General features: G+C 36.5%; 1 protein-coding gene across 2 annotated transcripts in view; it reads right to left on the bottom strand.

Annotated features, from left to right (window-relative positions):
- The window catches only part of LOC139114657 (NACHT domain- and WD repeat-containing protein 1-like), a 43764-nt gene that overhangs the window by 8791 nt on the left and 22283 nt on the right, over positions 1-12690 (bottom strand). For both annotated transcript variants that reach the window (XM_070676504.1, XM_070676503.1), the window contains exons 4-17: positions 12178-12300; positions 10266-11040; positions 9232-9434; positions 8765-8979; positions 8047-8262; positions 5764-5921; positions 5160-5383; positions 4241-4467; positions 3692-3850; positions 2819-2948; positions 2083-2295; positions 1592-1850; positions 905-1202; positions 242-405 (exon numbers count right to left, since the gene is read on the bottom strand). In XM_070676504.1, coding sequence (XP_070532605.1) covers positions 242-405; positions 905-1202; positions 1592-1850; positions 2083-2295; positions 2819-2948; positions 3692-3850; positions 4241-4467; positions 5160-5383; positions 5764-5921; positions 8047-8262; positions 8765-8979; positions 9232-9434; positions 10266-11040; positions 12178-12300 — 3364 coding nt within the window. The remainder of the gene's footprint in view (positions 1-241; positions 406-904; positions 1203-1591; positions 1851-2082; positions 2296-2818; positions 2949-3691; positions 3851-4240; positions 4468-5159; positions 5384-5763; positions 5922-8046; positions 8263-8764; positions 8980-9231; positions 9435-10265; positions 11041-12177; positions 12301-12690) is intronic.

The following is a 12690-nucleotide window of genomic DNA, read 5'->3' as shown; positions in this document are numbered from 1 at the left end:
TCACTGCATTACAAATTGTTATAGTCAACCTGGATTTGAAAACTTGAAACTTGAAAACACAGAGTCATATTACAGTATTCCCATAAAAGTATCAATATTTGAATCACATGAATTCTCTGTACAGTCATGAATGGACTCATTATGCAAAGACTGTTTGTATCATGAGTGATTTGGACGAACAATTTCACATGAAACTGATGATGGGTAAATACTAAGCCTTTTTCTATCACAAATAACTCACCTGTTGGTGATACAATAGTATGAGACAATGCCTGTGAATCAACATATCTCAGACTTCCAGCATCCCTGCCAGGGTATGGTTTCTTCTTGTCAGCCCACACACCCATGAATAGCTCACTCAGTGCAGTATGATAGGATGGGGCTTTGTCCTTCTGGTTAAGATATCTGTATTCCGTGAAGAAATATATGAGCACAATCAGGAATTTGTGAACAAGCATTAATTTGTTGTGTTGGTAGAAGGAAATCTATTGGCATAAGTTTACAATGTTTCTTAATGCTATTCATTCAAAAATGACAGAACTTTTCATTTTTATCAGCATTAGGTAACAAAGTTTTTATATCTTTGTGTTTAAAACTGGTCACATGACTACATTTCTATATTGCTGTTAATTTAATTCGGCAGAAATGTTTTATGTTATAAAGAAAAATTATGAATCACTCAAAAATTACTATAAGATCATGCTTTCCTGTAGTTTATAAAAGACATTTTTATTTTTATCTGAACCTGCTATCTTAGCAAACTCTACCAAATCTACTGTGTTTGAAAACACTGATTAGAAGTGACCATGACTACTAAAATTTTATGTGAGTGGCTATGTTTCTTGTGCATTATTTGATTTGTATGAGAGAGATTTTTTCACATCCTTGGTGACATTTGACTCACCTCTCTACGGCAGCTTGATGCAACTGTACATGACTCCACTGATAGGTCCATTCATAATCCGCTGAATGCTCCACAAGATACCACTGTAAATCATGTCGCAGTCTCATCCATAACACCGGTGGGAATCTCCGGACTGGTAGTGGGAAATGGTTTGATACATCACCGAGAACCAAGTCATCCAGTGAGAGTAGATCAAGCAATTCTGACTCAGTGACGCCACTACGTGCCGCTGTGATGTAACCCAAGGCTCTTCTCACAAACGGTTCACCGTGTTGTGTTTCCATTCTGCTGAACAGCACTGCAACAAAAGATAGAAATTATTCATATAAAAAATTTGTACACTTTATATCCAATTTTCTGTGTTTGGGCACTGGTGCATTCAAGTATTAAAGCAACGACAGGATGTTTATGAAACAATACAATAGAACACAACAAATTTATTGAAATGACAATGAGACACTAGAAGCACTGTACTTTGGTATTACACCTGGTTGAACTTTATAACAAATGACACAGAAATAGAAATAGAGTAATTAGAAACTTCCTTGCTTCTTTTATGTGGATGTAGCAATCTGAATGAAAAAATCTGTCTGTAACAAAATTGAGACCTACTGAACATTTTTTATACAATACTACCAGCTGACCAGCATAATCAATGCTATCATAGCCATAAAAATGGTGACTTACTGTTGATAATTTTACTAATGGCTGTGGGAACCCAGATTTCCTTTTCTGTGGAGTAACTTCTCCAGAGCCGAGTCTCTTCAAAGACTAATCTAAGATACAAAGGTGATGGACAGTTCCGGAATGCTTTCAATACAGCATCATGTTGTTCATCCGTCAGAGTGCGGCTCTCCTGTTCCAGCAAATGCTCTAAAATAAAGACGGCATCACTTTCCGGAAGTTCAGGAATTTCAACGAAGTTGTCACTGTTGCCAAATAATCTCTGTGGAAAGAAATCACAACGTCAAATGCATCACTTTCGTATTGAGAAATGGGTGAAAACATAAAATTTCACCAGTACATTAAACGTTTATCATTTCTCTTGATGTTCTTGCTATTCTCTGAACACTCTAGTAATTTACAGAACTTGCATTGTGTTGGAATGTTCCGATCTGATTTGGAATGTCTTTTTTTCAAAATTTCAAGATTGTTGCAATGTAACTAGCTGTAATTACCTTGACTGTCTTGAATGTATCATATGTATCTTCAGTCAATGTTGACACCACCATGTAGACATTCTCTGGTAGTTCAAGAGGCAGCCACTGCAAGGCATGGCCATTGTTTTCATCAGAAAGCTGATCCAATGAATCCAAGAATACAAACAACGGCCTCTCTGGTGTAGCACTGGCTAGACGACTGTTGAAGTCATTCAGTGCACCACGGTAGTCCTGTGAAAGACAGAAAAAGAATTTTTGGATACAGCTAATGTACCAATATTCCAAATAATTGAACTTTTATCGATAAATATTTTGAAAAAAAAATCTTTCCCTGTAGGTAACATGTAACTTTCAACAATCACATAAAAAGCACAAAATCAAAATTATTGATGGTGTCCGTGGGGACTAATAAGCTATAAAGCATTCAAACTGATCCATAACTGATGCAAATCTATACAGTCATGCATGTATGAATCACAGTGGGTTTATATGTAAGATCACCATTCAGAGCTTATTCAACCTAAAAGCTATACCTTGTAATCATCAAATAAGCATATTTTAAATTTGAATATACCCTCCATGAATGAATGAATGCAAAATAACAAAAACTGAAAATCCACAAATGACGCTGTAAATAAATCTTAGAATTTGAACAATTTACTAAATGCCAGTTATTTCAAAGAAACCCTTTACGGAAGATATAGTATACATTATAAGTATTGATATAACTGAACAGTGTGTTATGAATTCATACCTGTGGCACCAATGATGTGTCCTGTCCAAAGATATAGCACAGCTGTAGACTCATACTGCGTAGCAATTGTCTGATGTGAACACTATCTCCAGTGACTCCAATCATACGAACAACCACTGCTGGGTCACCACTATCAACAGGAAATAAATTCTATAAGTTGCTTGGTATAGCAGAAGTAGGGTCCTACACTACTCCATCCGACATTTACTCACAGGAGAACCTCCTTAAAGGTTGGTGTTGTTATAAAGCAATGAAGTTGAACTGTCAAACAGATTTTGTTTGAATGATAAGAACAAAATGAGGTCTACATGACTAACAGACAAAGTAAGACATAATTAATAGCGGATAAAAATTTTATAAATCTTTTGAGATCCTCTTGGAAACTGTAGGGACTGAAGACCTATCGGTCTGTCCATAGAAACCATATGGTTAAATAATACTTTTGACAGTGAAGCGCCCTCTATGGCCACTGCTACAAAGTTTGCTGTGAATTGACAGCCTACACTTCTATTATCGTGTCAAACCTGTCTCATGTTAAATACAATTGATTTTCAACACAATTTCTGTCACTGAGATACTCTTTAAACTATTCTCAGATTTGAACAAGTGCAGGCTTGGTTCCTTTTTTTCTTAAAGAAATAATCTGTAAATTCACACACGTGATAGAAGGACCGTGATTCACACCAAAATTATACATGAATTAAACCACACAATCACACACGAATTCACTTGCTGTTGTGTAAACAGCATTAAAACATATACACAAAGTAAACCATCCTGTTTCAGTAACCATTACTTCATCACAGCTTAGAGTCAGTAGAAGCACAATAAACTATTCTAGGCATGATAAATTCAAAAACCAACATGACATACCTCTTAATCCATGATGGAGCATCCTTGGCAGCCTTCGCCATCACCGATGTCTTTCCATAGCCTGACTTGCCATGAATGATAAGAGGTTTGCGAGGACCAACTCTTACGTACTCTTTGATTCGGTTCAGCACTTCCTTGCGACCGTTGAAATCTCTTGATCTGTGGAACAGCAATACATTATTCCATGTAATGTTCTTATCGCATGGTTACTATGGCTACTACTGACAGATGTTGGACACAGAGAAAGCTGTGACATACCAGAGTCTGATATTCAATTGCACCAGAAATATAAGATAAATGCAGATTCACCACCTTACAAGTGCAAAGAGATGGTTTTGCAAAAATAACTTGTCATATAGACAATTGTGGATGAGTCATAAACACATGATACTGTCCAGTGTATACTCCCTGTGAAGATATTTCATTGTTACTATTTACATTGTTGCAAAGTGTAACTTTATTTGTAAAACATATTTTCAAGAACCCTTGCGTGGCTCCAATGGCCATTGATAGTATTACACTGACAGAAATACCTAACAAGCAACTCACCTCTCTCGGACAAATGTCACATGAGGTGTGATTTCATCATAGAGTCTTTTCTTGGCATCTCGAGATGCTGTTTTCTTCTGGATGGAGTGGTCTATCTTGCCACGTATTATGCTGAATAAGTCATTGCACATTTTATCCACATAGAGCAAATGCCCACGGTTCTTGTCAGGTTTGATACCGTCTTGGTGCCAGCTGACGCTGTACTCATGCATCTGAGCTAAACTGACCTGTGAAGTAATAGTGAAATTATGAGATATTGTCTGAAATTTGGCTATAATAATAAAGTTTATTTATGAGAAATATACAGTAAATCCTATAAACTTCTTTTCCAGAGCCATAAAATAACTCGTTTGGATGAAATTTTTGGCACTGCAAGGAAAAAGTACAGATTGTGTTGGATCTACATGTAACCGTAACAGAATCCGCACACCATGCTTTAGTACCTATCTCCATAAATCCAACTCTTTCAGGAGATAAAATTATCCTTTGCATTAGTGAACAATTTTCTTTATGCAGTATTTTATCGAGTTGTGACAATGCCATATTTATACCATTCAAAAGTACAGATAGATATATCCTTAAAAATTATCCTCTTGGAATACTGTGGGGTTACTATTGGACTAAAATATCCCATAGCATTGCAATGGGATCCCTACTACATATGTGAATGAGACTATCTTTGAAATTAAAACTGAAAACCTGCAAGCATTCAATACAACTTTAACTGTATTCCTGTAGCACAGACATTTTGTAAGAGTGCACAGAAGAATAATTTGAAATCTTTTACAAAATCTTCATGTACAGCTACTACACCTACCATAACGTCAAACTTCCTGAAGTTCTCACCAATGAAATAGGGAAATTTGTGATCCATAAGTTATTGAAAAATATCATGATTAAATTAAACATTGACACTTACCTTAGAAGGCATTTTCTGGTCCATCAAGTCATGCAGTCTCTTTGTTTTGACCATATCAATTTCAGTTTGATCATTTTCATCAGTTACTAAATCAATATAGTCCTTGGCTGAGAAGTCAGTCAGGTTATATTTGAGATCTGTGATGTTACGACGGAACCACTGCACGGTGTCATACGGTTTGTCCTTCAGATTCAATATGCCTTCTTCAATTTCTCTTTCAATAGCTACAATAGAAACATCAAATCAAAATGTTTACAGGTCCTGTGGAAGACTTGGAGCAATGGAGATGCAAAACCTTAAAGGCCAATGGGGATTTCTCAGATTTAAATCTAAAAAATGATCAAACTTGTATTTGACTAGCAATCTGTATTCTATTTTTCTGCACACTTTGTATATTTGGCCAGATGCAATGAGCACTAAACTGAAACTAAACTGAACTGAAATATTCCACTATTTTTGAGTAGTTGACAGACCTTAACACAGGCAAATGGGGATATTTCACCCCATAAACCCATGTACAGTTCCAACCGTAGGATAGAACACAATAGGATTGGGCTAAACCATTATGGTGAAAGGGTTTAATAGTCATTCTCTATGTACATACTTGATTTGATGTATTCATCAATTCTTTGTTGGTCGTCTGTCACATCTTTGATGTAATTCAGGAAGATTGCTTCAAGACGTTTACACTGACTTGTCCAATGCTGTTTTGCTGTTGTCCTTCGGAACTTATCTCTGTGATTGATGTCCCTGTACTGTGAGCTGTTATGAATAAATGAACATTGTAAATCTTAGTACAATAGACTTAAACAAAGAAAATTTTTGAAATTAATTGTATAGATAAGAAGTCCTCTTTAAGTAACCATTTATTCACTTATCAGTTCTGTACATGTTTCTATTACTTTTTACTCTCTTGCTTAAACTTTATTCAAGGAAACTGCATTCTCTTTCAAATTATAAATAAATATCAAGGGTCACCATATAAATTTTTGTATTACAGAAACAAATTACCAAACAGTTTTAGCGATACTTGAAATTCAAAATGGCAACTTTCCACATGTTTACTACACGGGGAAAATGAAACTTTTGATATTCCCAAAAACAAGATGTTGAAAACTTCATTAATTCCCCAAGCTTCAAAATGAGTCCCATACAAGCACATACCAGTAAGTACACTTAGAATCTGATGGTACAAAAATCTGTCCATGAGACCCATTCCGTTTTAAACACAAATGACAGTTGCTATGTGAGGGTATGGCAGGAAATTCAGATAGAATGCTCATGCAACCTCAGCTACTGATCACATGCACAGACCATACAATTATGCTGCCTTTTTGTTCTGAATAAAGAAATATGTAGCAGCACTGTGTGGAACACAATGAACAATGAGCTTTTGTAAACACAGACTTACAGATATTTTTCTGATAACCTTTTGATAACATTTAGCTACTAATTTCTCAGCGGTTTCCTTTCATAGACAATTAAAGTTAACAATACATGAGACCTTTAATGGCAGCACTATCATGGCATTTTTGACCTGTGGTTTGTGTCACATGCTTGCTTGAGGTAAATTGGCATCCATCCAGCAACACATGATGCACAGCTTGGAAGGTCAAAGTTCAAATTGAAATTGCCAACTGCTTGACAAATTTTTGACAACAATTACTTGTCTAGGTACAAACATAGTCTTGTCGGATCATGTTTTGAAACAGTTCCATAACTCAGTGGTTACAACTTCCATTTGTCTGACATTCCTGTACCCTTGTTGTTTGTTTAAAAACAAAATACACGTCACAGTCTATTGCAGTATGAGATGCAATATACAACTTTGGTACCTGGCTCACACTGCAGGCAAATCTGAATTTAGAGATCCAGAACCAGCAAATTTTTACTTTGACCAATGAATGCACCTACATGATAATAAATGTTGCTGTCTAGACTTTGTAGTAAATGGAAATGAAAAGTGGGAACTCGAACCCACATCCCCCGAATACATTTCGGATGCTCTACCAACTGAGCTAATGGATCAGTCGGAATTACTGTGGTCGGTCCTGTATAGTGAGTTTTGGCTAAACTCATTACCTAATCTTTCTGCCTGAGGATCCTATGGATTCAACAGGGACTCGCACAGAAGTCACCAACTTAGGAATTGATTTTTGGTAATGAGGATCAGTCTTACGAATAGTGCAAAGCCAGAGACGTGTAATTTTTTGGGTCTGAAATTGTGACTCACCTCACTATACGAATTTTATTTATTTTGTAGTAAATGGAATGAAAACTGACCCATGCGGAACTCGAACCCACATCCCCCGAATACATTTCGGATGCTGTCTAGACTGCTTTATTAACTGGTCTGCAGACTGACAAAAATTGAATCTATTTGCTCCCTCGCGCACTATACTTGGAAATTGCTCCATTATTCAAGATATGGTATGAAAATGTGTATACTTAAACTAAAAGTGCTTTTTGTCCTTGTTTAGAGTTGAATAAGAGATATATGAGAAATGCATGAACAAATTTGTTCCATATCAGTAGCGTTGCCATAGCACTAGCAACACGATGATCTTGTCATTCTGCGGTCTAGCCCATTAGTCTCACTGCTTTTATCAAACAATTCTGTGATGATTAAGACTGTCAACTTTTGAACATTTACCAAGCTGAAACTCAATTACCCTAACCCTATCCCAAACCATAGCCCATGAACTATTTGTGGGAAATATATGGTAGTAATAATGTCCAGGGGCTATCAACTGTCCTGATACCAAGTATTCTTTGAAATGCAATGGTTTGAGCTTAATATGGGTATTTCTGCACTTGAGACCAATGGGTCAGCTAACATTTGTATGTCTAGGTTAATGCTTACAAGATCTCATGAATTTCCTCTCACCTGATTGGCTGCAATCTGTACACAGGCGGTACCATGTTATCATCTAACTTGTACCACATATTGAGTATTGACATCTCAGCATCGTATTCGCGATCTGTTTTCCTTCGTTCCAGAGCCTCATCTGTTTCTTGAGACGTGACTTGATTCTCCTGAGTGCCTTCAGCCGATGCTTCACCTTTGTCTTCAGATTCTTTTTTATCTTCCGACTCTTCTTCGCTGAAAATTGAGACAAAGATACCACCGTAAAACCAGAGCACATGCAATGCTATGTCAAGATGTAAGGATAATGCCAATCAACCGAGGCAGAACTGGGCATGAATAGGTTATGCCTGTCTTCACATACTCAGAGAGCTGGAGAAACATAAATATTTCTCTTTGAATTACTAATTGCAATTCTAAATTAGTTTTATGCTCTCATTAAGAAATATTGCATACATAATCTCCCCTCTTATCCACCATTGTGACATATAACATTTGCTGACCTTACCTGCAGAGCATAGAAAATGTCAGAGAGCATAGAAAATGTCAGAGAGGCCATACATTATATTAAGGTGCAGGGCACACTGTTGAAAGAGGAACTGTACATTATAGCAGGCTTACGTAATTACTCTGAATAATTTGTTCTTGCCATCAGACCAAAAATAATGACCGTGATAATTACATGCCTACGACCTTTAACTCATTGTTGTCACTACTGGTTACATTTTCATATACATACCTATTCTGTGTCTGATTTTCTGTCGTCTTGTCATCAGTGTTTGATTTCAAACTGTCGCTAGTTTTCTCCTTCTCAAGTCCAGCCACATTTCTGTTCACATGACTCGCTAGGTAACTTTCTTTGCCGCTCTGCATGAGTGAGATGAACTTCTTGAATTCTTCAACTGGTATGGTTGTCGGAATCACACACTGGCCATACTTCTGACTCAGAAAAGTCTAAAGTCAGGAAGAATAAAAATTATACAGATTTAATATTTCAATACTCAACACCTAACTGATAGAAATTCGATGTACATTCATGTAACTCATGGTCAACGAGTACCGATAATTTGATTTTCATAAATTAGAGTAAATTCTAGTCGAAGCACTAGTATTGTCACTAAGTTAAACAACATGCAGAAAACACAATCAAAGAGTTCCTGGAGACTGTCCTAGCTCATTACGATATGCTTGACATAATTCACTCACCACAAAATTAGGTCCCATTGAAATGTCTCTCGCTGTGTTTAGTTCTTTGAGACACAGCTCCTGATGGCTATGGTTGTCTACGATAGCATCTTTCAAGGCCCAGTTTGGATCTATCATCTGGAAGGCATATCCTCTTTCTTTGCAGTAGAGTCGCAGTTGAGGATAAACTTTCTCCATTAAACCATTCCTTTCTGCTTCAGAGTCTGAAAGTAAATATTATCACATTAAGTTGACCATCAAATACAAACAAACACAACCTTGAAAAGGGCATTTACATGTAAAAACCAAATGCCTAGGGTACACACAGGTGCTTTTAGTGAAAGGTGTAATTTACTCAGGTGGGTATCCATAACTTTAATATATCCTTTCCGAAATTTTGCCTCACAATCACTTTACATGAACCTAGCTCTACAATAGCGACAAGCAAGATTTACAAATACACTGTATTTAATTGTTAAACCTTTCATTGCCAGACTTTGGTTTAACTCTATTGTTTTCAAAGATTATGTTGGACCTTTATACAGCCAAACAGGGGTGAATGGGTTAAAGCTCTTCTCAGGGCTGTCACTTTGGTTTGTCAACGGTACTTAGCAGGTAAGCTGAAAGTCAAAATGGAATTTACTTTGGATTCATATATGCACTTGTAGTGTAACTCATGATGCTCTGGTCACAGTAAAACATCTTGAGAGAAACTTTGACTTCGAAAAATGCCATTACAGTTTATGTTAAGAAATATAAAGAAAAGTCCTGATCATTAAAGAGAATGGCTAAAAACACTTTTGTTTCTCAATATTAATGATTTGCCACAGTTTTCAAATAAATTTACCTTTGTGAAAGGGTAAATTCATGATTCCAGTGTATAGGCCAAACTTCCAACAGTTTACATGCTGGGACATTTGCCAGTACACTGGCTGTTCAAATCCCAGAACAGTATCATACGTTCACTGGGAAACTTTAATCAATTCAATTTTTTTCAATGAAATGGACAATTTACATAAATTCATGAGAATGTGACAGGTACTAGGTTGGCATACCTGAAATATTGGATGAGATGTACATTCGTATGATTCTTTTATTGATGTGACATTTGACATCTAGCCTTCCTTTGACGATGGCATCCACGGTATCCTTGTAATTGAGTTTCAGATAATCACATGTATCTGATCTACCAACTGGTAGCGGATACGGAGTCTGAACTGGAGTGAAAGCCGGTCGTTGTATTCCCACTGATTCCACACTACTCCTGGTATCTGGCCTTTCTTCCACTTTTCTAAGTTCACTTTCCACAGCATCCATGTATCCTTCATCTGGCGTCCCTGCCGTCTTTTCCTTTGGTGTTGCCTTGGAAATAGCAGGCAATTTGATTTTCTTACCATCGTCCAGTGATGACTGTGGTGGACTTTCTTGGCCATTTTGGGACGGCACTGGTGTGGTACATATATCTGGCAGACTATCTGGAACCTGTCTGTTGGAACTATTGCTGCTTATTGAAAGAACTGACAGCTCCGATGCGCTTTTCGGTCGTGGGGTCTCACTGCGACCGACGATTTCAAATTCTTGTTCGGCAAACGTAACACCCTTTGCATGGAATCCATTTACAACAGGTGATGGTGCCTTAACTCTGTCAACTTCAGTCTCATCAGTTTCTGTTTGCTCTGATTGCAACTCGTAGAGTTTCTTCAAGTTCGGAGATTTGACTACCCTGGGCGGAAATGGTCCATTGTCGACAAAACTGCCTTCTTTGCTGAGTCTGCCTCCAACATCATTGTACTGACTAAAGATGTCTTTCTTGCCATTTCCTTCCTGATACTGAAAGTGAAAATAAAAACAAAACATCAATACTGACTGTACATTAACCAAAACAACTGTATATGCTATTGGCATGTTTTACAAAATCTTTTGATAAGAAAGACAAACATTGCACACTACTGCGGTTCTTATTGTCATGAAACCATGCCAAAGGTTAATATAGATTAAAATCAATCAAATTATCGATTGCATGATTATACAAGGCAGGAAATGTTAGAAATGTTTCTCTAAAATTGACTACAGCTGTTGATAACGACCTAAGGTCACACAAAAGTGAAGAACCAAGACTGATGGCAGTGATCAATACAGCAAGCACACAGATTTAATAAATACCACGCTCCCTCCACAAATTTACCGTTCAGATTATGCTACAATACTTAATATTTGAGAGAAGATAATTCAATGAGGAGTTAATTGTGACCTTTAACTGAAAGAATGCCTTTGTTCAAGACATTTACCAACACCATATTTTATATTTTTTTTGTTGTACGAACTAAAAGGCAATCTATTGTTTCTGCCAACTGATAAAGAGTACAGGAGACACATTTGCAAAATCAGAATCATTGAGTAAACACTACAGAAACTGTAATTGAGAGTACTTTCAACCAAGTTTGAATCTCCAGCTGGAATATCAGTCCAGGAGAATTTTTTTATTCCCTTTAATTTCTAATGATATTCCTAGCTAGTTTCTGACACCGTTTACAGCCCAGTTGAAATCCCATTTGATAAACGAGAACCCCATATGGAACAACTAGATATGATGACATCTTACAGGTTAAATGTTAGTCATCCAAATTCGTGAACTTTTCATGTATTTTCCATCATAATTGTTTGTTTGTGAAATAGTTTCTTGCTCTACTCCAATTATCACATTGTAATACCTAGGCTTGAACTTGTCAACATAGTCTGCATGTGATTACTAATGTCAGACAGCTTTGTGAAATACCGAAGCCCTTCCCAGAATTCATTTGGCATCAATAGCAGTGTATATTATGCATAAAACATTATATTTACAGGCAATTCATTTTATTCCAGCATAACTTGATGAGCACTGAGCAGCAGAAGAAAATGTTTCATAGAATAATTTAAATTTACATGTAAAGTAACTTTTTTTATTTTCGCTTTACAAAAACTAACCTTCACAAAGGGACCAGGATTTGTTTCTGTCGGTACTTTTTCAGGTTTCTCATCAATTGTTTCAAATCCATCTTCATACTCCTCATCTTCATAATATTGCTGCATCCGTTTACGCAGCTGCTTCTGCAAAACAGATATTTATAAAGAAAGATAAACAATGATTATATTCAAGTAATTAAGGGGTAAAATATGATTTGAAGGTTCATGTGCTATCGGCCCTGGGTATTACCATAATACTGTTCAGTGTTTTTTCAGTGCAGGATGGCACTTGGGTTCCCAAATAAATTAGGCAAAATAAAAAAAAATGTTTGTTTTTGGAAACCTCTGAATTTTATCATATTTTGAATTGTTTGTGTTTGTTTGGCTTGAGTTTGGGTTTTAAAATAAATCTCACGTAGTTCCCCATTTGTAGAATCATTTAAATTGCCCCTCTGAAGTTATCATCGAAATTTTCATTTGAAAAATCAATGAGAACACCACTACAAGATCGTCATCATCCCTTATCTCGTCTGA

Source organism: Ptychodera flava, chromosome 16 (assembly GCF_041260155.1).
Source record: "Ptychodera flava strain L36383 chromosome 16, AS_Pfla_20210202, whole genome shotgun sequence".
In the NCBI taxonomy this organism is placed as follows: domain Eukaryota; kingdom Metazoa; phylum Hemichordata; class Enteropneusta; family Ptychoderidae; genus Ptychodera; species Ptychodera flava.
The sequence above is the reverse complement of the archived record's forward strand: the minus strand, read 5'-3'. Positions and strand labels throughout refer to the sequence as shown.